A 26,737-nucleotide genomic window follows, 5' to 3' on the forward strand; every position below is an offset into this window, starting at 1 on the left:
TGTGCAAATCCCCCCGCACCTGAGAGAGAGGGAAGCCTCGCCTGGGGTCACCCAGCCGACTCGCCTGACTCCGGTCCCCAGGTCCACTTCTTTCTGTCTAAAACAACTGACAACTGACCGGGTCCAGCTAAACAAGCAGCGTGAACTCAACTCTCAGTTTCCCTCTTTGGTTTAACAAAATGCAGGCACGGGCTTTGTCCTAAGGTGAACGGGAAATTAACCAGTACCCCTGAAACACTGTGAGGCGTCACTGTCTGTCACGATGACAGGAAAACACTTGAGCAAGAAATTCAGAGCCTCGTGCACAGAGCTAACTGGGGTTGGCGTGTCACCTGTGGTGAACAAATGCCTCACTGGATTTCCATCTGTTTGTGTCCGTTTAAATATACTTAAAAGTAATTTATTGATTAGTCACCCTGATTACTAATATAAACCAGAGTAATGTGAACAGGCCGCAGCCATCTGAAGAATAATTTTTCAGCATTCTACTATCAGGGCAGGAATCCATGCCAGTATGCCCTCCAATAGCACTAGTTGGCACTAGTAAGGGCAGGAATTTCCAGGACATAGAAAGGAAAAAAAAATAAAGGGCTAACTCTATTATTCTTAAGTGACCCGTTAGTATTCAATGAGTTAGATTTGTTTGTGGAAAAATAGTAGAAAGACAAATAAAAGAGGGTTCAATCAAATCGCCCACCTTTAAAAAATGAAACTTAGAAAAGAAAGTCTGTGGGAACAACGCCCGCTTAAGGAAACAAGTCAAACCCAGAGGTGAAAAGGCTGAAGGCCTCCCGTCGGCCGCCACAGGCACTATGAAGCACAACGACACCCTGATCTCGAACACATCACTCTCTAAGCCAAAAAAAATGGCCCTATTCACTATTTAAAATGTTTAAAAATATTCCCCCACATATGCTTAAAGAAGCTCCCAAAACACCAGGTTTCAGATTTCCCAGGTATATGTGCATGGTTAAAAAATGCACCTCGATGAAAAATGTCATCTATCTTACCAAGTTTTAACGGGGGGGCAGGTGGGGGTGTGGAGAATTTGATGTCATAAGAAGGCTTCACAGTATTTAAGCATCAGGTTTTATAAACTGCCCCTAAGCAGACACACAGTCACACACTCATACACAGTCACACCCACATGCTACAACTGAGAGCTGAGACTAGATTATTGACTTAATCGAACTCATTTTATCTTCACCGTAAAACTCCTGCTCAAGCTGAAGGGCCTTTCCATTTCGATGCAAACATTCCCTCTACGCCCGCAGACTCAAGGCGAGACGGACCCCTTCCAGAGGAAGGCGCTGAGCTCAGGAAGTCACGTGCTGTGCGGGAGGTTATGGGACGAAAAGTCCGACATGTTCCTTATCTCGCCTCTATTCAGCGGCACCCTTCTCAGCCCTGTCTCCACCTGTCAGGAAACCTGAGCTCGAAGTCTGGTTGTTTTCGCTTACAATACTGACTAGCAAAACTCTAGAACCGATCCTTAAAGAGGGAAGTTTCCACAGCTGACAGACCGATGAAGATGAAGGAAATGCCCCTCTTCCCCCGCAAGGACACACAAGGGAACGCTTTCTCTGTCATGCGTCTAGCCTAGAGCACCTGTTGGATAAATTATTCAAGTGCAAACTCTACAAGAGTATGGGTCTTGTTTCCAGTATAAATGGAGCGAGGGAGGGGTGGGTAGTCACAGGTGTCACCAATTTTTGATACTGTTTTCATGTATCTGTCCTTGAGAGTTAATTTTAATAAATATTACAATTTTAGAAAATTTTCAAGTGCTGTCGGGAATAAAGGCAACTTCCAAAAATCACTCTGATGGGCCAGCTTGGATGATCAGTTTAGCGCCAAGGGCAAGGCTGCAGGTGACTTCTGACCGCCTGAGCTCAGGAGTGGGCTCATTTCTCTGCCAGATTGCTTTCCTCTTCTCTACCTGCAGGACGGAAAATAAAAGCTCCTAACTCTGCTACTTTTCTCATGGGACAAATAAGGGGAAATTCTCCCATTTATCTGCAGCCACAGTCAATGCGGGCCGGGAGTCAAAGTGCCGTGGAGAGGCAAGCAGGTCCCCTCGGCGGGGGCTCCTGATCAGCACAGCTCAGCCTCTGCTGGTGAGGCCCTGGGGGCACACGTCGGAACCGGCACACAAGGCCCAGGAGCGTGCACTGAATTCTCCTGCCGACTTACAACTTTTGTTTAAACTACTGACAAAATAAGTAATTCCGTTTACCTGCCTTTAAATGAAAGATATTGAGAGAATCACTAAAAATAGCCAAAGAGGCCATATGAAAAGAAAAAGGCAAATAGACGGCAAATAGACGCCTGGGGGGTAACACAGTTGATGTCAGGATGCTTCCCTTCCTTGTTACTTAAAAATGAACTGTCGTACTCTTAATTATAGAATAAAAACTGCAGGAAAGTATTTAAAACTGTTCTCACAAACACAGGTGTCTCATTAACCTATGTTTTATTTTGAGTAAATTCATTATTCATCATTTCACATTATAAAAAGTAACCACACACGCATATGCATCCACAAATTAGATCATCTTTATCATACATCAATATACTTTAAAAAAACCAAATATTTTCTAATATCAATATAGTTAATATGCTGATTGCATTTTGAAATAGAGAAGCTGACAATAGCTTCATACGGTATATCTCAAGAACTGACATTGTCAAATTAAGAGCTGTATATGTTCCACAGGCAAATTTGGATGAAAATACTGCATTAGTACCAATAAATGCTGTTGATAGCTTAAGCATGATAGCTTGAAATAACAGCTGATTCAAACTAGATTCATCATTTCAAATCAAGTAAGGACGAATACAATCTAAAATGTAAACAAAGTATTTATAAATTCTAGGAAATAAAGGAAATCATCAATCTATTATTTTTAAGGTAGTTGCAGCGAAACGTTCTCAGAAGTCTTTGTAGAATTTTCATTGCCAAATTTAAGCTTTGGAGTGTCCAGGTACAACATACTGTCACCACAATCACAGGACCAAGACTGCATATAACTACTTGGACCGTCTTCAGTGTGACTTCTCGACTGGGCTTGGAGACACGTGAGAAAATGCGATGCCTTTCTTACCCCAAGCCCCAGTCCAAGCGATTAGCTAGTAGAGCAATTCAGCTGATTTGGACTTTCATGTAATTGTTAAAGGCTAAAACTCTAGAACAATTAAATAGATGGTTTCCTGCACAAATAAATGCAGACTTATTGGAAATTCCTGCTTTAAATAAATGCAGACTTGTGTCTTTTGCAGCAGTAGTTAAAGCACATACCTAAAGTTGTTTTTCATTACATTTCACTATGACATTGGAATTCTGTAACCACATTATTTTTCAAGAAATATATATTATACCTCCTAGGGAATCTAATTTCAAATATGTGAAGTTTAACACCAGCTGCCATTATGACTCTCTTTTCCATTTGTGAAAAGAAAAACAAAGCCGCAGCCAAGCCTTAGAGCTTGTCATCAATCCCATTATCTCCAGTGGTCTTTGTTTTGCCTCCTTTACCAAGCAGACGATTTAAGGATTGGATTTTCTGGATTTTCTTTGTGAAAAACGAAGAGAGAAAGAGAAAGAGAGGGATGGGGGCAGGGTAGAGGACAGAAGGAGGGAGAAAGTAAGAAAAACAAAACATGAAAAATTTAATCCATATAATGCTTACAAAGTAAATAAATACAGGAATAATCTACTTGGAATAAACGTAGTATTTGAATATTCTAATTAAGTGAAAAATGTTTTACACATTAAAGATTACTTGGAGCTCACTTGAATTACCAAATCTTACGTGCATCTAACATAGCATTTGGTTCAATGGTACAATTTTCCCTATTTTTTTAATAACTATAGTGGAAGCTAACACAGGCGTAAATACACCAATTGTCTGGCCTCGGAAGACATAAGAGACAACATGTTTGTTTAAGCAACGATAATCCGGAAATCCCTGGTGGCCGAGGGGTTAAGTCTCAGCACTTCCACCTCAAAGGCCCACCATGGCCCAGCAGACCTCTCCTGTCTCCCTGCTGCTCCCCTCAGCAGTGTATTTCAGTCTGTCTGCCTGTTCTGCTCCCCACTCTGTCACTGGTGAATCTTCTCACCCTGTCCCTGCACCGCTGGCCTGCACCCCAGTTTTCTCTACAAAAATAAATAAAATCTTTTAAAGAAAAAAGAAAAATAAAGAAAGCAATGAAATTCCTGAATACCAGACCTGTCATCTCCATGACACTGACAAGCTGGAAAATGGAATTTTTTGAGAAGCCAAAACTGAGATAATTAATACTTGCCGAAATCATTTCATGGGCTTATTTTATAAGTAAAGGACATGAGTCGGATCTGGTGTGGCCCTGAGCTGTAGACAGCGCGTCACAGACACAAGACAATGCAGACATGGGCCAGCCCACCCAGGCTGAATAGTAGCTATGGTGCAGGATCCTCCTCCTCCTCCAGATTAGTCAGGGGAGGACACAAACGCCACATGAATTTGTCAGTACATGGGCTATTTCTAGAGTCACCTTTTAAAAACAACAATTATATATAATTGATAATATAATTATATATGTGTAGATGCACACAAACACATAGACACACACATACAGTTGCTGAAGGGATGCAATTCTAGCCAGTGTCTTCTCAGAGCTGGAGACCCTGAATTGCAAACATTGCACAGCAAAAGAACAGGTCTCAGATATCAGTGAAGGCTGTTAAAGCTTCTAACTGACTCCCTACGATCACAGTGTCTGTGCCATATATAGACGGGCCTGTATGAAGCGTCTCACGGAGAGATGTGGGGGAGGGATCCCTGTTAACTTATCGCATCTCCCCGTGACATTTTCCATTCTTGGCAAGTATTTAAGTGGGAAGGAATGTGTGGGGTAACACTTAGCATCCACTGCTGAGTACTTACAAGGCAGCCTTCCGAGGCTGTGTGTCTTTACTTCCGCTGCCCTTTGGATCTACAGAGCTCCCTGAGCCTCCGGAGGTGCTTGGGAGGGAAGCGTTAGAAGAAAAGGAAGAAGGCGCATTGCTGGCATTACGAGCCCGGAAGGAATCATCTGGAAGTAAACCGGGTGTAGTCAGACATACTGAATATACGGAGAAAGATGTTAACATAAGAGAAGAAGGATTAATCACAGCTCACTTTTCTCCTTGCAAAATCAATTTTGTTGGTGTAACTTGCATACAATAAACTGCATAAATTTGAGACTTTGACATCTCTCCTGTCAAAATCACAGGCAGCCATCACCACAAGCAAGTGAACTTCAGTCCTTTTGTAGTTCCTCCTTCAGCTACGCACTCCCCCCTCCCCCACCCCACATGCCAGACCACCTCTGCTCTGCCTAATGTCACTGTAGATTAGCTGGCACTTTCTAGAATTCTAGATAAATGGAAGCACACAGTAAGCACTCTTGTCTGGCTTCTCTTACTCAGCAGGGTCATGCCAGGATTCATGCCTGCCGCTGTGCGGGCCACACTTCAGCCTCTTTCCTGCTGGCAGGCATCCCACGGTGTGGACAGCCAAACAGGCCTGTCCACCCCCTGTTGACAGACATTTGGGTTTTTTCCAGTTTTGACTATTATGAAATAATCATGTACAATTCTGTGTGTAGACATACGTTTTAACTTCTCTCCAGTAAAAGCATAAGAGTGGACCTGCCGGACCATATTTCACTTCATAAGGAGCTGCCACATTGGCCAAAGTGCTTATGCCACTTTGCATTTCCACCAGCACATCTGAGAGTCTAGAGGGCGCTCCCTGTGGTGAGCTTTCTCAGGCTTAGACATCCTAGTGGACGTGAAGTGCATTTCCATGCATTTCCAATGCATTTCCATCTGCATTTCCCTAATGTAAGTTTCATGTACTTATGTGTATAGCTTCTGTGAAGTAGATGTTCAAACAGGTTTCTCACTTTTAAATGAGCTGCCTATTAGTTTTAAGGCTTTCTATAAGTTTAAAGATTTTAAAGATTTCTCAAAGTTCTACAGATGATGGATACAAGGCCTGTGTAATGTGAACATTCTCCTAATTAGGACCCTGCCTTTTCATTTTTTAATGCTCTAATTCAAAATGCAGAAGTTTTAAATTTTGATAAAGTCCAATACGTTAATATCATTTATAGTTTGGAGAAATCTCAGCCTATTCTAAAATCATAAATAATTCCCTCTAAATTTTCTTCTGAGATTTCAGAGGTTTTGCTTTTATGCTTAAGTTTACAGTATATTTTTAGTTAATCTTATGTCTAGTATGAGATGAGAATTCAGGTGCAGTTATTTTAATATAGATAACCGATTGTTCCAGCACAATTTTTGAAAATACTCTCCCATCACACTGATTTATCTTGGAGCTTTTGTTGGAAATCAGCTCACTGTATATGTCCATGTGGGCCTTGCGGTCGTGATTACAGGCTCTTTGGAGTGAGTGTTGAAATCAGGTAGTTTGTGTTCTCTAAATCTGCCTTTCTTTTGCAAGATGATTTTGGCTATGCTCTGTTCTGCGCATTTCAATATAGATTTTAGACTCCACTTATAAATTTCTATAAAAAGACTGTTAGAACTTTGATTAGGATTGCATTGAATCACCCAAGAAATTTTCAAAGAAGTGGCATCAGCTGGCTTCTGAAAGCAGCGTGAATGTGCAAGCTGAATAGCATCATTAGTGGCTCTGTCTTCCTCAGAACAAATTTTCGGTCCTGACATAAGCTAGATTGAAATTGCTTTTCAAAACTTCCATAACCTAGAATCGTAGGAGGATGGTGAAACAAGGTGGAGACTCTTAATCAGTGTGGAAAATAAAGGCCAACGTGGATTAACTGAAGGGTCTAAATGAGCATGTGACGTGACCTCTCAGGTGAATTAAAGTGGAGCAAGAGAAAGAGATTTCATTATTTCCCTAACAGAATAAAAAGAAAAAGGACTGGCATCGTAACAACAGTGTTTACCAGTCTATAACATGGTAGATTGCTCCACTTGTGTGGGTCTTCCTTAATGGCTTCAACAATCGTTTAAAGTTTTTAGTGTACTTCTAACATATTTGTCAGATTTATCCCTAATAAGCACTTACTCTTTTTTTTATTCTAGACTTTATGTTTTAAAATAGTCTTAGCTATACAGAAAATCTGAGCAGATAATACAAAGATTTTCTACCGTCTTCCTCTCTCCGTCCCATTCCCCCATTAAGCCCTCACACTAGCACTTGCTGCAGTTAATGAACCAGCACCGGCACATTATCATAAGTAAAAGCCACGGCCCTGGCACGTTTCCTTGGCCTTCCCCTGTCTGGATCCCTCATAACACACCACATGCATTCACTTGTCAGGAGCCCAGGCTTCTGGGTTCCAAAAGTCCCTTAGGCTCCCCTGTTTGTCATGACCTCAGCACTCTGAGGGGACTGGTCAGATATCTTGAGGATGCTCTTCCGCTGGGATTTGCCTGAAACATTTCTCACGAACAGACTAGAGTTTCAGCTATCACATCTAGGGTACCTACTATAACATAGTGTGTTTTGTGCATTTTAATGTGTCCTAACATGTCACTGAAAGCGGGATTTGAGCGAAAGAGTATTTTAAAAAGCGAGGATTCTTGATGGGCGTCACAAAATTACTTTCTAGAATCATCCCATTGGTTTTTATTCCCACTAACAATGGAGACATTGCGATGTTTCCCTGAGTCCTTCCTGGCATCCTCTTCGTAGTCACCCTGTCTGCTGTTGACCACACAGCCTGGACTGAATGCCATAGCTGACGGCAGGCACATGTTGGCAGATGTTAACGACAGGTTCATATTAAGTAAAAGGTATTCAATCTGACCATCCTACCCATGAATTTGACCTTCCCGTTTTACTTAACATGACTCCCTTACACCACTCCACGCTGCAGGGCCCCAGCCAAATTGAACTGCTGATACCCCTTGAAGACACCACCTCTCAGCTTTTGTTTAGGACAGGTCCTCTGCATGGGGCGTTATTCCACACGCATCTGCGGTTGTCAACATCCTAGCTCACCTCCAGGTTCATCGCAAACGTAAGTTATCTTAAAGCCCATCTTCTGCCCCACAGATGAAGGAAATCTCTTCTCTATGTGAACACCTAATACATTTGTTAAAAGACTATTTGCTTCCATTTATCATAAATCAGGCAAGTATATATTCACTCTTTCCCTGGGCTGTTATTATGTAAGAAATAGTAATAATCAGCACGGTTTTCTAGCCCAGAATCTTGGAGCTAATCCATTCAACCATATTCCTTCTCCCCCAAAACAAGACTGAACACTGAAGATGGACTACTTTTCAAGTAAAGGTAACAGTTCTAAATAAACAAGTTAATTTTATAAAGTACACACTTTTATCTTAGACTGGATGTCTCTATGGTTTGTAGGCCATATACGTGCCTTTGTTCTCAAGGTCATTTAAGAATTAGCAAAGTCAAAACACAGAAATTAATGCACATAATTAAAGCTTTTAAAAACCAGTTCTGAATTTAGTGATATTATTAATGATTTAGACAAAGAGATTTCTTAGCAAGAATTCTTACAAGTTTATGAATAAATATCTGCTTTTGTGGAAGTCATCTCTAACAGGCCAGAGAGGACTCATCCACGTTTGAAGAAGCCCTCGCTGACGTTTACAATCACTGCACATTCACTGCAAGGTGAGCTGTTCAAACTGACTTCTATGGACATAGCTGCAATTTTTTAAACATTTTAAAGATGAGGTACATTTAAAGCCATAGATTAACTTTTCTCTTTTTTTTTTTGGGGGGGGGTTTTCTTAGGGAACTTCAAGAAACGCTAGTCTCCCTAGTTCAACAACTAACACCAAATCCTTTCAGATCCTTAGGGTCCTCAGAGTCGGCTGTGCACACCACGCTCTCTACAGTGTGTGAATGTCAGAGTTTAAATATTACAAAGATTGTCTGTCCTGGCAAATAAAAGCATACTGTGTACAGAACAGTCAAGGAGTGCATATATGTTCTTGATGAGAATTAAAAGAACACAATAAGGAATACGGGGAAGACAAAATACTCAAAATTTAACCTCAAAAGGAAATGCAACTCAGTTTTTAAAAAAATTCAGAACTTCAAGTAAATTTGCCATTATTTATACTAAAAAATCATTGTAGGTTAATATTGCAATGTTCTACCAATATTTTCCAGGCAAAAAGTTAAAAATATACTTATAGCCACTAGCAATTTTTAGCAGTATTTCCCCCATATTCATAGTATAACCCTATGTTCTATGATATAAGTAAGAGGTCAGCAAACAACAGCCTCTGGGCCAAATCTTGCCCACTATCTGTTTTTGTACATAAAGTTTCAGTGGAACACAGCCAAACACTTTTACTCAATGGCAAACTTGAGTAATTGTGACAGAAACTAATTTGGTCAACAAGGTCTAAAATAACAGACCCTTTGCAGAAAAAGTTTGCTGACCCTTGGTATAAACTCTCGTGTATATATATATATATCTCACAGATGTTTGGCTATAAATGAGCCACAGTGAAGTCCTACTGCTTTCAGCTGCTTAAACACTTTTAGTCTATGCCTAGGCTGGTCCTCAGACTGCGGTAAAAACTATCCAATTGTTTTGTCCTTTTTCTTGTAAATTATTGAATTCTGGGTCTTGACTAAGTGAAAACAAAATATTCTAGTCAACTATTTTCTCAATACTAGAGAAAAGCTCAACTTCTTGGGCATTTGACCACAGTATACATTTAGGAAAAATACTGTATCTAAAAGTAAACAGGTCATTTAGTAAAATCATTTTAGTAATTTTAGCAATTTTTTGAAGAGCTCAGATTTCTACTCACCAGTTAGAGAAATCATAGAAGTCTTTGCTAACCCTGAGACAGAAGGAGTATATGCCGCAGCAGAGCTTTTACTAGAAAAGAACATGATTTAGTTTAAAATAAAACATTCTTATTTCAATCCGAGTCAGTGAGCATTTGGACTTTGTTAATTTTTTTTAATGCTTTCCTCTAATTCTTGTGAAACATGCTTGATACTGTTATTTCTCTTTTTTTGTTTTACATTTTATACCTCACAACAATTATGTGGCCCATAATTAAAAGCATTTCTGAAACTTCTGCTGTGTCAGAATAACAGTTTTTCTTTTTATGTTCAGTGAAGATAAGTAACATGGATGACACTTTCCTGGAAGTAACCTATCTTTAGTTCTAATGTCTTTTATCCTTCTCGACACCACCCTACTGGCTAGGAACTCTCGGTAGACAGATCCATGGTCATATCTGAAATATAGCTAAAAATTTGAAACGAGCAATCTGTAAAAGAAAAACATGTTTTTCTTGATACATAAACGGAAATTTTTGTTTCCCAAAAATTACTTTGCTTGCTAATTGATATGCAGCTGTTCTATGCAATATGACTATATAAACTATATGCATACAAGAAATATAAAAGATCATGAGCATTTAATTTATGTTATTCTCTCCTAACTGCTTAAAATTTGTCTGCTGAACCAAGGGGGGAAATAGATATTTACCCTTTGTCAAAAGAACTCTGTTGTGATAATTTTACCACTGAAACATGCCAATAGTAATTGGAAGTCCACGGCCAATTAGCAAATGGGGCATGTTCACCCGCATCTGGAAGAGCACGGCACCACCCACCCTCCTCAGCCCTGGATTCCATGCTGCTGTCACGCGGTGTTGTGAGCAGTCCTCCCAGGGTGCCAGGTTACAGAGATGTTCTCATGCACACTGGCACACTGCTGGGTTTTTTCCTAATGTAACAATCTTTAGAAAACTGACAAATTATTTATCTATAAAAAAATTCAAGAGTAATCCCAATTGTCATGAGAATGTAAACATTTCACATAAATAAAGCTCTGTGACTATAAAGTAAGAATTAAGTTAAAATGTAAACAGCTGACAGATCATACCTAGCACACTTGTCTAAGGTGCCATATTTTGCATGAAAAGCTTGATTGTTGAAAGACTGGCTTCGAATCAATTTGGATTTCTTGATCTCTTTGCCTAGAGTGGTAAGCAGAAGGAAAATATAATTTTCAGTTCATTCTTAGCTGCCCAACCCCCAATCCCTCGCCAACTACCACCTGTCAGTAACACTTGGAGGGTCCAGATTCCCTTCCTTAGTCACCCCTACTGCCCATAAGAACCACCACACCAACCAACAACGGAGGCCAAAAGGTGCTTTAGAATAACATATATTGTCAAACTCAGTGACTTTCCCGTCATCAAGTTTTATGAAAGGAAAAAGGGAGACACAAGAAGATGCTGCTTCCTACTTGTGGATGGGGTCCCAGAAGCGGGTCCAGAAACCGAAACAGGCGTGTTCTTGGGCAGAGTTGTCGGTGCCTTCATGTCTCTACCTAAATAAAATAAACTCTGCATTAAGTTCTATAATGTCCTCTAAATGCTTTTCAATCTCTAAAATTATACAAGAGAGTATGAATTAGTATCCCCAGCTAAGCAGCACTCTTTCCCAACTATTCTTTTTTTGTATATTTACCTATTTTAAACCTAGCTACTTGTGATGGGTTTTACAACCTTATTGCTATGATCAAATTTAGGCTTTCCTTTGATGGCTCCACACTGATCCCCACCATTTGCTCATGTATTTCTAAATCTCTACCACATTAAACAACCCATTTTTAAAAAATTTTTCAAATTGAAAGAATTTTCCATATCAAATTACAAACTCAGCATGGTCTTTCAGAATGCCAGGATGCAACATCAGTTGTGTTACTGAACATGCAGATGCAGGCAAACTACTTACGTTTCTTTTCAAAGGTTTTCTCACTCATGGGCCTTCCATCATTCTGTTGCTTCTCTTTCTCTAACTGCTCCTGTTATTAAAATAGGATCTTAGCATTAAAGGTAATCATGAATAGATTTAGAAAATTATTAGGATACCCTGAATAAATATAGTACATAAAAATGCATAAAAACTATTTTTTTTTACAAGTTAGTATCTAAAGAAGTCAAGGTCCTTTCAGATTGGTGTCATTTTTTTTAAAGATTTATTTATTTATGCATACAACAGCTGGGGTACAGGCCAGAGATGTAGGAGGTGAGAGGACTCACCAGAGACAGAGCGGGGAACAGATCAGGCAGACTGAAATCCACTGCTGAGGGGAGCAGTGGGAGAAGCAGGAGGGGTCTGCTGCACCATGTGTGTAGCTCCCTGGCCAGCTGGGGATCAAACTCGTGCTGCAGAGGCTGTGGAGTGCTTCACGGGGCAGTGCTTAACCCCTTGCACCACTAGGGGAGACCCCAGATTGGTGTTATTTTAACATCAACAGAATTACGCCCTTGGGGATTTGGCGTCAGTATTATTGTCTCTGTGAATTTGGTACCAAAGTTATTTTCTAGAAGATAGTTACAGATTCTTGTCAGCAAAATATTTATTACTGGTCATTTCCATTTCTGATTGGTGAAAGGCAAGATAGTTTTTCTAAAAAGGAAATGGTCTTGTAGATATTTTTTAAATGTTTTATTGAAGTATAATATATGTAGAGAAAGTACACAAATTTTAAGTGTAGAGGTCAATGAATATTCCCAAAGCGAACACATCTGTAAACCAGTCCCCAGATCAAGAAACAAAAGTGCTAGCAAAGCTCGGGATTCTCTTATCCCAATACAATAAGTACAGAAGAAGTTCAATAATTACCAAGTTTAAACAAACTCAGCATAACAGGCATGTGAAGAACACTGCACTCAACAACTGGAGAACAAGCATTCTTTTCAAGGGCACGTATAAAAAGAAAAAGATGGAGGAAATAAATAAGGTGACACATTTTCATACAGAATTGGACTGAATGGAAATGGAAATGGAAATTCTGAAACTAAAAATAAAGCACATAAAATATAAAAAATCGTTATGTGAACGCCGACATCGGGATCATCTCTGGGTCTCTTTCCATTGTCTGACTTTTGTCTTGAGTTTAGGTCACTTAGTTCTAAAAACCTTTGAGGGCCTGCTTGTTCTCTGAAGTTTCTTCCCTGGAAATTATGAATTCTAATCTTTGTTTTGGAAAACTGCTGAAATAATGCTCTTTGCTTTTCAGAGCATATCCACTTACGTTTTACTCTCACAGGATAAGAATTCTCTGCAGTGAAAGAGAAAATATAAAAATGAAATAATGGAATTTTAAAACTGAAAAATACAATTGAAAGTAAAAAATATACTGGAAAGGACAGGAAATACACTGAGCACAAAGAAAAGGGAAAGAGCTGGTAACATTGAACAGAAATTATCCACTCACTCTGGGCATAGTTTAAAGAATAAAAGACAAAAAATCAAGGATCTGTGGGACAGTATCAAAAGGTCTAACACATGTGTAAGTGAAGACCCAGAAATAGAAGAATGGGCTAGACTATGTATTGAAGCAATGACTCAATCCTTCCCAAATACGTGGAATGATACACGTTTACAGATTGTGGAAGCACAGCCGTTCCCAAACAGGATAAACTTGAAGTAATCAAAAGCACACACCAAAAGCAAACTGCTAAAAACAAGAGATAAAGGGAAAAATATTGAAAGTGCCAGAGAAAAGCAACACCACAAGCAGAAGAACAATTCCAATGAAAGGTATTTTACCAGATGCTATGGAGATCGGGAGACAGACAGAAACACATACTGAAAGAATTAGGCTGTCAACCCAAAATTCCAAAATGGCCTTCAGGAATGAAGGTAAAATGAGACATTTCAGAAAGGAAATGAGGAGAATTCCTGCACTCTAAGAACTGCTAAAGAAAAGTTCTTCAGGCTGAAGGGGAAAAAATAAGAGGGAAATTTTAATCCGAGCCAATGACGTAACAGCACTGGATATGGTAAACATCTGAGCCAACAGTTTGCTCCCTGGTCCTCAATATATATGACTTAAAGCAAAAACAGTAACACTGTCCGATGGGGTTTTCAAGGTGGATGTCATTCACACAGGAGCTATAAAGAATGGCATGGAATAGTAAAGGGGTCTCTATCACTGCTAAATGAAGTGGTACAATATTAACAATAAGTAAACTGTAAAGATGGATATGTATTTCTCTAAAGAAACTACAAAATAAAAAAATTACAAATTAAAGAAAGCAAGAGAGAAGGAGAACATCAGTCATTAACAATGAAATGGGTACATAAAAATACAAAAATAAATAAATCTTAAAAAAAAAAGAATGAAATGGGTTATTACCATAGATCCTACATATATTAAGATTATATAAGAGTATTATAAACAACTGAATGCAACATATTTGATTTCAATAAGGGTAATTTGTTTTAAAAAAACTTATAAAATTGACAAAAGAAAATCTGAATTGTTTTATGTCTATTAAAGAAAATGAATCAATTATCAAAATCCCAAAATGAAAATGGTAAGCCTTGGCATTTTCATTAATAAATTCTATAAAACACTTAAGGGAAAAAAAAACACCAATTTTATACAATCTAGAAAATAAAGGAAGTGGTAATATTATCCATCTTGTTTTATGAGGCTAGAGTAACTGCAGTACTAAATTTAACTTACAAAAAAAATGATAAAAAGGACATTATGGAATAATTTCATCATAAATCTATGGATATAGACACAAAAATCCCTTTAAAAATTAACCAAGAATTCAATAACAGAGGAAGGACAATATCATCACCAAGTAGTTTACCCTGAAATACAAGATTGATTTACTATTTGGAAAACCATCATAATTGAGGAAATCAATACAAGGAGAAAAACCAAGTATTTCTAGACACACAGAAAAAGCATCTAACAAAATCTAACCATCATTCCTATAAACCTCCCAGCAGACTAGGAGTAAGAGGGAATTTCTTCAGTCTGGTAAAGGGCATTTACATAAATCTGTTGGCATCATCATACCTAATGTTGAAAGAGTGGACTGGATTTTCCTCTGGGCAGCAAAAAGAAGAACACCTGCCTGGCTCACTTTTATTCAACTAGAGGCCTTTTATTATATGGAAGTCTTGGTCCTTGCAATAGCCTTTAAAATACGTATCTTTTTTTGAGCATTTGGGTTGTTTCCAAAGCTTAGCTATTGTAAGTAGCGCTGCTATAAACATAGGGGTGCAGGTGCTCTTTGGAATGGATGTTTCTGTGTCCTTTGGGTAAATACCTAGGAGTGGAATTGCTGGATCCTATGGAAGCTCTATGTTTAGTAGGTCCAGAAATCTCCACACAGCTCTCCATAGTGGTTGGACCCGTTTGCACTCCCACCAACAGTGCAGGAGAGTTCCTTTTTCTCCACACCCTCGCCAACATTTGTTGTTGCTAGTTTTTTTAATATGTGCCATTCTCACTGGTGTGAGATGGTATCTCATGGTGGTTTTGATTTGCATTTCCCTGATGACAAGTGATGTTGAACATTTTTTCATATGTCTGTTGGCCACTTGCATTTCCTCTTCAGAGAAGTTTCTTTTTAGCTCTTCTGCCCATTTTTTGACTGGGTTATTTTCTTTGTTGTTGTTGAGTCTCATCAGCTCTTTGCAGATTTTTGTGATCAGTCCTTTATCATTAGTGTTGTGTGCAAAAAATGTTCTCCCAGTCCGTGGGGTTTCTCTTTGTTTTTGTTATTGTCTCTTTTGCTGTGCAGAAGCTCTTTAATTTGATGTAGTCCCAGCTGTTTATCTTTGCCTTCACTATCACTGCTTTGGGTGATGTGTCTGTAAAGATGTCTTAGATGTGAATATCACGTAGTGTTTCGCCTGTATTTCCTTCTGTGTATTTTATGGTGTCAGGTCTTATGTCTAGTTCTTTAATCCATTTTGAGTTGATTTTTGTGTATGGTGTGAGGTAGTGGTCAAGCTTCATTCTTTTGCATGTAGCGACCCAGTTTTCCCAGCACCATTTATTGAACAAACTTTCTTTGCTCCAATGCATAGTCTTTGCTCCTTTGTCAAAGATTAGTTGACCATAAATCTGTGGGTTTATTTCTGGATTTTCTATTTGATTCCATTGGTCTGTGTGTCTGTTCTTGTTCCAAGATGTGGTACGTATTGTAGGAAAATAAAGTGTTAATGTCGTTTTGCCGGGGACATTGGAAGATGTGCGACCACCTTTTGGCCCCCTGATCCGGGAGCCTGGCCAGCGCCCGGACCAGGAGCCAAAAGATAGGGCTGGTTATGTAACTGTTCGCGATGTCCAGGACCACCAAGAAATGGGTTGGTTATGTAACTCCGGGGCGTCGTGCACAGAAACGTGACCAGCCCACCATGAATCCCTGGGTTTGGATACTGGCCATATCCGACCTTGGGAGATAAAAACACAGTGGTTACCTAGCTGCTGCTGCTTGCAGCTGCTGGACGTGGACATGTCTCCCATGCTGTTCTCCGGAGTGCTGACTTTTTGCCTCCGTGATGCTGTTCTCCAGAATGCTGCCTTTTTGCCTCCATGATGCTGTTTTCCGGAGTGCTGACTCTTTGCCTCCGTGATGCTGATTTCTGAGGAAACTGTACAGTACGTATGCATGATTATCAGTTTGGTCTGGTTTGGGGCACTGTTTATAATTTTGCTTGTGCATCGCCTGTGTTGCTCACAATAAATCCTTTTTCCTTTTAATACGGTGTGGTCATTGAATCCCACAGAATCGAGCCTCCCTCAAACACCTGTGCACAGGGCTAGCAATTATATTTTATTGCTAGCTACACATATACACCATGGAATTATATACTCAGCATTCAAAAAAGATAAACGCATGCAATTTGCAGCAACATGGATGGCGCTGGAAGGGATCATGCTCAGCGAAATAAGCCAGAAAGAAAAAGAAAAATACCGGATGGTCTCACTCATAGCAGGAATCTAGAAAACTTAAATAAGGGACCAGGAAAAAGAATAACTATAAGAAAATGAAAATCAAAATCAACAAAAAAACTATGAACCAGAGAAACTCTATGGAGGGTAGGGGGCGGGGAGGGGAGGAACTGGGGTCAAAATAAGGGGGTTGCAATTGTATGGGGAATATAAAAATTAAATTTATTTTAAAAAAATTAAAAAATAAAATAAATTTGTATCTTGCAAAAGATATAAAAATACATAAATATTGAATCAGAAGAAGTAATCTTCTGCACTTGAAGACAATATAATGGCTTACAGAGAAAACCCTGGGTAAACTTAAGTAACACCTTCTGGACGAGTAAGTAACTTAGCAGGTTTGCAAGATACAAGAATTTATATTCTTATACTCTAGCAACAAAAAACTAGAAAGCAAAATAAAAATTACAGTTCTATTTACAATAATGCCAAATAACACAAAGTACCTAAGAATAAGCCTAACAAAAAATTTCCTTGAATTCTACAACCAAAATTACTAAGAAAAAAGTGAAGAAGACTAAATTAATGGTGTAACAGATAACATTCGTAGATGAGAAGACTCTTATTGTTAAAATGGCAATTCTCCAAATTGGTCTAGAGATTAATCATGATTACCACAATTAAAAAATTAATTAATAGAGCCTTCCCTGGTGGCACAAACAGTTAAGTCACAGCACTATAAAGTTATCTGTAGCCACTGCAGCATGAGTTCGTTTTCCGGCCAGGGAGCTACCCACATGGCGCAGCAGACCTCTCCTGTCTCGCCCGCTGCTCCCCTCAGCAGTGTACTTCAGTCAGTCTGACTGTTCTGTTCCCCACTCTGTCTCCGGTGAATCCTCTCACCCATCCCCACACTTTTGACCTGTACCCCAGTTCTTGTATGCATAAATAAATCTTTTTAAAAAATTAATTAATAAAAAAAAAGCTATGGGCCACATAGAGGCATGGGTAAACTTTTGAGGGAAAAGCAGTATTTGGTATTTTGATTGTGGTGATGGCTTCATGGATGTCAAAGTTCATCAAACCATACACTTTAAATACACACAGTTAATTGTATGTCAATTACACTTCAATAAAATTGTGTGTTGGTTTTGTTTTAATGGTTCCCAAAGGTTGTTTCCCTTCTAGTTCATAAAAGAACAGATTTCAAAACATCAGGATACTTATTCAGTCATTCAGGAAGAAAAAAGTGGTAAGAAATTTTTAAAATAATAAAGTAGTTATAATGATCAGGAGAGAGAGAGAGAGAGAATGTGTGTGAGAGTGTGTGTGTGTGTGTGTGTGCGAAAATAACATACCATTTCCAAAAGAAGTAGTTCTTCTCTTTCTTTCTCTTGATCCAACAAATCTTTTTCATAAAACTTTTTCTGAAACTATTAGTTTAAAATAAAAATGATGCAACATTAATCATGAGTTTCTACCAAGTTTTAAATATTCCTCTTAATTAAGGTAAGGAGAATACTCACAGCATCCATAGACATTTCCATCCTGTCCAATTCTAGTACAGTCTACAAAGAAAATTATGAGACATCATTGCTCAACCCAAGGTAAATTAAACCAGCCAGTCATTTCTCAGAGACGCCTGATTTCCAGAGAGGTTCAAAGAGGAGACTTCTACACTATGTAGAAGACTGCATCAGAAAACCTCTAAGATTCCTTCTAATCGTATCCTGTATTTTTAATCAACTTCTATATAGGAACACCAGGACTTATTCACACTTCTGACAAAGTCTTTAACCTTAAAAGGAACAAGTTTAGAGGAATACTTTAAATACTAAATACATTCAATTTAATTTCTAATAACTGCCACTCTTTTCTGAATTTTCAGAAATAGAATAATATTTTTGCATTAAAAAATAATCTGTTATTTAAACATACATGAAGCAAACTCATTTGGCTAAAAATCAGCCCAGAGAAAAGACTACTCTGAAAGTATTCTCTCGATTTTAATATTTGTCTTTTACAATACTTTGAAATAAATTATTTCAATCAAAGAATGGTCCACATAATCCAGGGTTCTCTCTCTGACAGAGGATGGTGACTTTCCATGAGTCACTCTCATTGAATAGAAAGTAGAATCACACATTCATATCCCAAAGCTATATACTGTAAACATTACATTTATTTGAAGCTTTATTTTTGTGCTGAAATTTATGAAAACTTTATACTTATGCCATGAAACATCCCTTTCAAATAAAATTACTTCCCATCTTAAAAAACTGACTCGGGTAAACTATTCCATTTTTACCCAGAAGCTTTGAATAGATTTCTCAGAAGTTCCCCTATCAGCACCTTAGCTTGATATACATTATACCACAGAATTTTCATGGGACACATTGACTTCATACTCAAAGTAAGAGCTGTACTCCAGAATTATCCAATGTAGATTAATAAGTCTTTAAGTACATCATTTTTATAACCTGTTTCTTGGATTAGCTTCCATTATTGTGAGCTAATAAATTCCTTCATAAAAGTAACCCTCTTGTGTTTGTTCTGACAAGTCAACTCCGTTGTCCAAACTCCTGTAGTTAAGTGTTAAATATCTGGTAGAAACAAACATATGTATATAGTATGTTACATGTAATGTACTATATAAGTGGTGTGTTTTTACATTTCATGTCCAGACTCTGGGTATTTCTGGTTATCCCAGTAGATGAAAGAAAAATAAACCAATAAATACTGGGGGAAAAAAAAAAAAACGTAAGTATTAACTCATGCCAGTTTAGCAAAGATATATTTGAATGTACTGCTATCCTACAGGTAAATTTGAATGTACTGTTATCCTACAGGTAAAGGTAAAATAAGCAGAGGATTAGCACTACCTTGATGCAAGGAATGCAAAGGCGGTGGTGACAGTGACACTTACTCTTTTTACAATGGCCAGGACATCTTTATCTTTTTCTTGACACAGGAGTTTTCTCACACACATCTCTAACTGCTGCAGTAAATGCTTATCTGCAGGAATCTTCAGGGTGGACTTCACTTTGGGCAACAAGCAGCAAAGTTTCATTCTATAACAAATTAAATGGTATTTACTCTTGAGTGAATTTAATAACTAAGGATAAAAGTCACATGAAATAAAGAAAATTCAAATTTTAAATAGCCCAGAATTCATTTATGCATTAGCTATTCTGGGTGCTGAGGTCCAACAGTAAATAAAAACAAATAAAATTCTTCATTCTTGTGGCACTTATTATGCTAGTATGGGGGTAGAGGAAAGAGAAGTTAAAGGTCAGACAGTGGCAAGTGCTGTAGAGAAAAATAAAGTGGGAAGGAGCTGTGGGAGCACAGAAGAGGGGCATTACCATTTTTATGCAAGCAGAGAGGGTTCAGTGACAGTCTCCCTGAAATGATGACATTGAGGCAGAGACCGAAGGGTAATCAGGGAGTAAACCAGGCAAGGGTCTGGAGAACATTCCAGGCAGTGAATGCAGTAAGCATAAATGCCCTCTGAGGTGGGCCTTGCTGGGATGTTGCTTCAAAACAGCAAATTTGCCCAAACCAGCCAGCTGGCAGCAGTGGGTAGACAGAGCAAAGCGAGATGAGCAGAGGCCACGGCCCAGGGGCCGCACCTCCAGGGCCCGCACCTCCAGGGCCCGCAGCCACCGACTGGGGACCGGCTTTTCTTTTGGTGCAGTGAGAAGCCGTAGGAGGGCTTGGCACAGAGAACTGACTTAACGTCTGAAGGGTGTCATCTGGCCAGTGTGAGGATAAGACCTTAGATGGTGAAGGACAGAAGGAGGGACGTAACAAGGGAGGGCCCTGCAATGATTCAGGCAAGAGGTCGGCAGCTTGAACCGGCGCCCGCACTGGGGGCGGCGTGGGGGGCGAGGAGTTGGGCCCCATGTGCTCTGCAAGCTGTGAGATGGGCTGAGGGCGGGGGCAATAGGAAGGAGCCCAGGTGTGGACTTGAGCGAGAGGCGAGATGAAGCGGTTATTTACTGACATGGAAGAGACGGCAGGAGGAGGGTGCGCAGAGGAGGAAGATGGGGTTTGACTTGAGGGAAATTACATCGGGACTGCCTCGGAGGTAGTCAGTCACTGGAAATGCTAAGTGGGCAGTCTGTTTGATGAGCCATTGTCCAGGGCAAGTGTCTGTGCGGGAGAAGACAGGAATCTTGAGGTGAAGTAAATCACGAGACTCGAGGGGCCAGCAAGAATCAGCAAGGCAGAAGGGCAGGCAGGTAAGACAGGAAAGAGAGCAAGAGTCTGCAGTGCCCCCAGTGTAGATAGGGCAGAGCAGACTGGAGAACCCCAGAGGTGAGAGAAAACCCCCCATCAGGAGGAGGCAGTCACAGGAAATGTTCTCCTTGCGGACACGGTAAATTGCAGCGCTGGTTTCAGCGGTGCCGGCCGCATGGACACCCACAGCTGCTGTATTCACTCCTCCGTCTGAGAGCTCCCGATCATGAGCAATTTATTTCTACACCAAAACTTGAACTAGCTAAGTTCCACTCCTAGACTTTCCAGAACGGTTTCTCGGCCAAGCCTTCAGTTAAGGAGACTGGGTAGACAATAAAATGTGCTTTTGATTCAACAGGCAAAGAGAAAGCAACTTCTTCTCCGGGGTTTCCAGCTCTGGTCACAGGCCTAATGGTCTCATTCAGAGTTTACCAAAGATACTACTAAGACTGGTGAGGCTTTCTCAAATTAACAGGTCCCAATTCCCCCGATGAGATGTTTTTCATTTCTGTCAGCAGAGGAGAAGGTTCCTTGGAATACCAAGTCTATTTTCGGCCTCCATACTATCTAGATTCAGTGAAGTTAAAGTTTAAACATTTACTTAAGGAAAGAAAAAAACCCAATTCACAGCCTATGCACACTTCATTCTTTATAACCCAAGGCAGGTCTAGAAAATAAATATTCAGCAGAAGTTACACAAACTATAGTAGTGATTTATGAGAATGAGAATCCTGGTCCCAAGAGATTATAAAGATTTTGAGATTAGGGACGGCACCTTTCTGGTAAATTAACTGTTTATTTACATTATCTCAGGTACTTATTCCTCAGAACACCTTAGGAATCAGATACTAAGGAAACTGATGCACAGAGAGGTTTTATAACTTGCCCAAAGAGACGCAACTGAAGTACAGCTGGAAATCTCTCCTAGGGGTCTGAGTTCAGGACAGAGACACAGAGCAGAGAACACAGAAATTAAACAGTTGAGGGTTTACAATTGTCTTCAACCACTTTCTCTACTTTCTCTCAAGAAGTAGTATATGTACACTCAGTATCACTGAACTGTACACTCGAAAATAGTTAATATGGTGAACTTATGCATATTTTACCACAATAAAATAAAGATAATATGCTTATTTAGGGGAAGAAATAAAAAGGCAGACTTATTTTCTTTTTTCAGTTTCTAAGCAAGCCAGAAAAGCCTGCTGGCTTGGCTCTGAGTAGCGCTGTCAACCCAACAGGCAAAAAGACACAGACAGAGGTCAGTGATTTTGCCTCCAGGTTCAATTAATGCTCCTCAACTAAAACTACAAAGACTTGAAAACAAAAATAAATTCTTCACTTGATGTTTTTAATTGACCTAGAAAAAGATTTTGCATACACCCATTATAGTAGATACATTAAAAATGTATTTTCTTGGCTTGGCACCATACCTCACATTTGCCACTGGATCATGTGTCAGTTCAATAGCAGGTAGAAAGAAATATTTACAGAAAAATGATTTGGAAAAGATATCTATAATAAATTCACAGGTATCCAAAAATCGAAGTCTACTCCAATAACTTTTTCCTTGGCCCAGTTCTAGAAACAAAAAATAGTAAGTTTAATTTTTCTGACATGAAATTACAAGTGACAAGAGTATACAAAGTTCATGACAAAGTTCCTTATATCCACAATTTTTCAAGCAGCTACAAGAGATTTTTAATAACCATATTTTATATGCTCCAAATTTGTAGACTCCAAATTACTGATACCTCAAAACCAGAAAAAAGTTAATTAAATAATGCATTCTGTTCCAGAAACATTTATTAAATATTGAATTCAATATATGTACTATTTTCTGATCATTCACTACATAAGTACTTCACATATTACCTTATTTAATCTTGGAAAAGCAACCCAGTGAGATAAGCATAAATTTAACCCTCCTAAAATAGATACTAAGATTAAGAGAAGTTAGAGTCACAGAGCAAGGAAGAGCAGAAGTTCAAATGCAGCTCTGCAAACATCAAAAGTGTTTAACAAATTAACTGTTTTCCTCTCATTGGATAAAGTCACACATAAACACAGTATTACAGACAATAATTCAGATCATTCTTCAAAGGATAATTATCTCCTTTATTATTCGATGTTCAAAGGCAAAAGTAATTCTTTAAACCATATAGAATCTTGTTTCAAACTGACATCCTAAATATGAGGTCCTACCACTAATAAAAATTGAATTAAAACAGTCTTTAAAAAAGTAATATTAAACTATACTAAGGATAATTTTTCCTAAGCTAATCTTTATGTATTTTAAATTTGTTTTAAAAGTGGCAATCCCTACTTAATATGGTAAACTCCAATTCCATTCCCTTATGTGCTTTATTATATAATTTAATAAAAGTATTAAGACATTATAGTCAAAGCAAGTATACAATATTTAACAAAATCACTAAGTATACATATACTATATCTAGAATTAATAATTACACTAAAGGTCTCTGCCTTGATTTTACATATTGAAAATAAATTATATTTAATTTAAATTTGCACTTGTTAATTGGTTTGATTTTTAAAAGACATTAGAAACCAGTGAGGCTCACTAAGTTCACATATTTATACTAGCAACTCTATTCATGAAAACAATAAAGCCCCTATTCTGTTAATAATTAAAATAGAAACAGAAATTATTAGATTCATGGGTATTCTATTTATATTTCTATTATATTTCTATTATATTTATATTTTAGTTCAAAATTCAATTTTATCAGACCAGAACTAGGTTTTCAATAGAAGTATACGTATTTTAATTTCTCAAGTCTAGAAATGCACAACAGATGGGATATCTGATCCTGTCATAAATCGGAAAATTAACCAACAAAAATCAAATGCAAAAAATACTTTAGATTTGTATCAACATCAGCCTAATTATCCGTGATAAAATGATACAGAAAGTAAATCAGGTTAAACCAATTTGTTTGCATTCTTTTTTTCCCAAAATGAAAGGCGAAGTTTACTTACGTTCAATTAATTTTTGAATGACCTCAAGCCTCTGGTCTTGTTTACGATTATAGCGTAAAAAAATGCATAGAGTTCGTGAAGCTGCCTTTTGGACAGGTAAGACATTCTTAAAGAAATAAGAAAGACAATTAAACTAGACTAATAGTATATGCTCTAATAGTATATACAGTATAATTTGGCTGCATAAATCAATTTGAAGTTATTGGCTGAAAGAGCGAGCAGTGATGTTTGCCTCTCAAACCGCTGTTGAAGTGTCTTCAGAATTTAATGTTAATATCACACAGACACATCAACTAATACATCACATTACAGAGTTAGCTGACTTCAGCACGGTCCTTTTCAAATCATCAGATTTGATTTATATATTTGACTCTCATCACCTTGCCACTTCGTCGTTAAGTGACAGTCACTGATTCCTCTCAGCCATTCCTTGGAACTTGTTAACTCACATATTTGACAAATATTTACAAGAATATACCCAGTGTCAGGTATATCACCAAAATTGTGCCACTTTTAATATATAGATTTATAGATCCCATGATCAGGTATACTTTTTGATCCTTCTGGTTTAATTCTCCCTCTTCAACCCCAATGTCACCTATTGAGATCCCTGGTCCACAAAACAGATAAATCTTAAATTCCAAGGTATATCATATCAGTCAGAAAATCTGTTCTGGGTTAAAAGAGAAGTAAGACATGTAACAACCCAAGCCAATGTATGGATCTAAAAGTGATGGGCTCACATTTGTCATCATGATTGTGAACATTCTCTGTAAGAAACGATAATAAATCTGATCGCTTGATATGACCTGCGGCAGGCAGGCATACTTCTGTAGGAGCTTCTCGTGAGTTCTCCATTTTAAAGAGGCTGCAGCTCGCTGCTCAGCTGCCGTAAGGGCGGGAATCAAGTCAGGCAGAGATGACAACTGAAAGAGACACATCAGAAGCACCCATGAAAACTACATAAACCCACCATGGCATCTGCTCAAATGATTCCGCCTTACAATGCACTGGGGCGGAGGACACGCTTGCTCATTTCAGAACTTGGGAGCCATCTTTGTTAATTATTGGGTGACAACAAATACTTTTTCAAGAATCCATAAGTAAAATGTACAGTTACTGGAAACCTAATTTTGACATAGAGATGAGGACTATCTTTCCTGGCTGATTGATCACACAATAGCAACTCTTCTGCCTAAAGAAAACTGTAACAACATAGTTCACTATCAGCAAACTTGGGCCCTCTAAATCCCACGCTATTGTCCTCACCAGTTGCTACTCTTGGGATAATCATTATTGCTAATAAAAACTGAATGAGAATGTAAACTCCAAGGAGAAGAAATCACAGTCATGGTAACGTAAGAATTAAAGAAGAAATTCAAGCCATTCCAATTCCAACAGGTATTTCCTGAGCACCTACTATGTGGCAAGCACCATTTTAAATGTTCTTCATACGCTCTTTCCTTGATTCCTCACAATAGCCCTGTAGAGTAAGGCAATACTTAAAACATTCAGAAACTGTGTTGATACATGGGACTTGCCTTATTTTCTTGAATACTGCTTTCTCCGCCAGTAGACATAAGTTCCAGGATTTCTGGAAGATGATCTATAAGAGCATCTAGTACCTTTTAATAGAGATATTGATAACTCTTAGAGTGATAACTATGTTTTTCTAATCTTGTATTAGTTAACTTCATCTGTCAATTTCTACACAGAAGTAGTATAATTTACCAAACAACATTGGGGGGGGGGTTCTATTTTCTTACTCTGACATCTTTTTTGCTGGAATATCTTAGCAGCATAATCACCTTCCTTGAGCAAACTACTTTAGAAGAGAGATTAATCCATCTCCCTCTTGATATTGTTCAAAAGGTGTAGATCTGAGCAGCAACTTCCACACACCAACACACTCAAAAACTGCTTCCCAACTTTTGAAAAGTGATTTAAGTCATGTAACACACTCAGTGATTTCTAAATGTTGATAAATTGAGTGTTGACCAGCTGCACATCATCAAGGTGAACAGGATATACTAAATGAAGCACCAAAACAAAGATATTTTCAAAGTCTTCACATGTATACCCCCAAACTATGTGGAGGGAAAAAAAGGCATGAAATGTAATGTAACATATGATTACAGTGGTGCAAAATAAAAACCTTGCTACGTAAAAATATATTCTAAAAACCTTTACATAGAAAAAAATAGAAAATGAAAAATATAACAAAATAGTAAAAGTGATTAGAAGAATAAAGATATTCTTTTATCTGTCTATACTTTGGCATTTCCTAAATTTCCCTTAACAAACATACACATATATTTTAAATAAATATAGATGGTAATCTAATATTTTTAAAAGAGGTTCCCAATTCCCAGTCTATGATATACAGTGGTACACTGACTTAAAACTTCTGGGCCTAGTCAGCTGAAAGAGTTCATATAATTCCTAAGAAGTAGGGAGGAAATGCACTGATATTTGGACTTAGCATAAAAGAAGTAAAAACCAAAGAGTAAGAAGATATTACCTCCAGTGATTCGTCTTGTAATAATGTTATTAGTTCTTTATGAATTAAATATACTCCAGAATTCAGAAGTTTAGACACCTAAAATGTAGCAATAAAGTCTCTCAGATTTGAGACTACTGGACATAGAAAGGTCATAATAATAATTTTTTTTTAAATACATCCCTGTTAAGATACTTCTAAAATGAGACTAGGTTACAACAATCTAAAATTGTATTTCTAGAGAAT

At 38.3% G+C, this 26,737-nt stretch overlaps 1 protein-coding gene across 9 annotated transcripts in view; it reads right to left on the reverse strand.

Annotated features, from left to right (window-relative positions):
* Nucleotides 1-474: 474 nt before the first annotated feature.
* PPP4R4 (protein phosphatase 4 regulatory subunit 4) overlaps nucleotides 475-26,737 on the reverse strand; it is a 77,454-nt gene continuing 51,191 nt past the window's right edge. For 4 of the 9 annotated variants that reach the window (XR_008550880.1, XR_008550891.1, XR_008550887.1 and 1 more), the window contains 15 exons: nucleotides 26,513-26,590; nucleotides 25,533-25,616; nucleotides 24,735-24,917; nucleotides 23,992-24,097; nucleotides 22,422-22,569; nucleotides 19,676-19,820; nucleotides 18,276-18,317; nucleotides 18,108-18,182; nucleotides 11,772-11,841; nucleotides 11,281-11,364; nucleotides 10,915-11,008; nucleotides 9,824-9,894; nucleotides 4,929-5,076; nucleotides 3,379-3,572; nucleotides 476-1,939 (listed from right to left, as the gene is read on the reverse strand). Coding sequence is in view for 2 of the 9 variants with exons in the window: in XM_037503976.2 (XP_037359873.2) it covers nucleotides 3,548-3,572; nucleotides 4,929-5,076; nucleotides 9,824-9,894; nucleotides 10,915-11,008; nucleotides 11,281-11,364; nucleotides 11,772-11,841; nucleotides 18,108-18,182; nucleotides 18,276-18,317; nucleotides 19,676-19,820; nucleotides 22,422-22,569; nucleotides 23,992-24,097; nucleotides 24,735-24,917; nucleotides 25,533-25,616; nucleotides 26,513-26,590 (1,353 nt within the window). In the remaining 7 variants the exon portion in view is untranslated. Of the gene's footprint in view, nucleotides 1,940-1,998; nucleotides 3,573-4,928; nucleotides 5,077-9,823; nucleotides 9,895-10,914; nucleotides 11,009-11,280; nucleotides 11,365-11,771; nucleotides 11,842-18,107; nucleotides 18,183-18,275; nucleotides 18,318-19,675; nucleotides 19,821-22,421; nucleotides 22,570-23,991; nucleotides 24,098-24,734; nucleotides 24,918-25,532; nucleotides 25,617-26,512; nucleotides 26,591-26,737 lie in introns of those variants that run through there. The other 5 variants (XR_008550884.1, XR_008550885.1, XM_037503978.2 and 2 more) reach the window with 5 other exon arrangements.

The sequence above is a fragment of the Talpa occidentalis genome, unplaced genomic scaffold, assembly GCF_014898055.3.
Source record: "Talpa occidentalis isolate TD23 unplaced genomic scaffold, MPIMG_talOcc4v2.1 talOcc4.11, whole genome shotgun sequence".
Taxonomy (NCBI): Eukaryota; Metazoa; Chordata; class Mammalia; order Eulipotyphla; family Talpidae; genus Talpa; species Talpa occidentalis.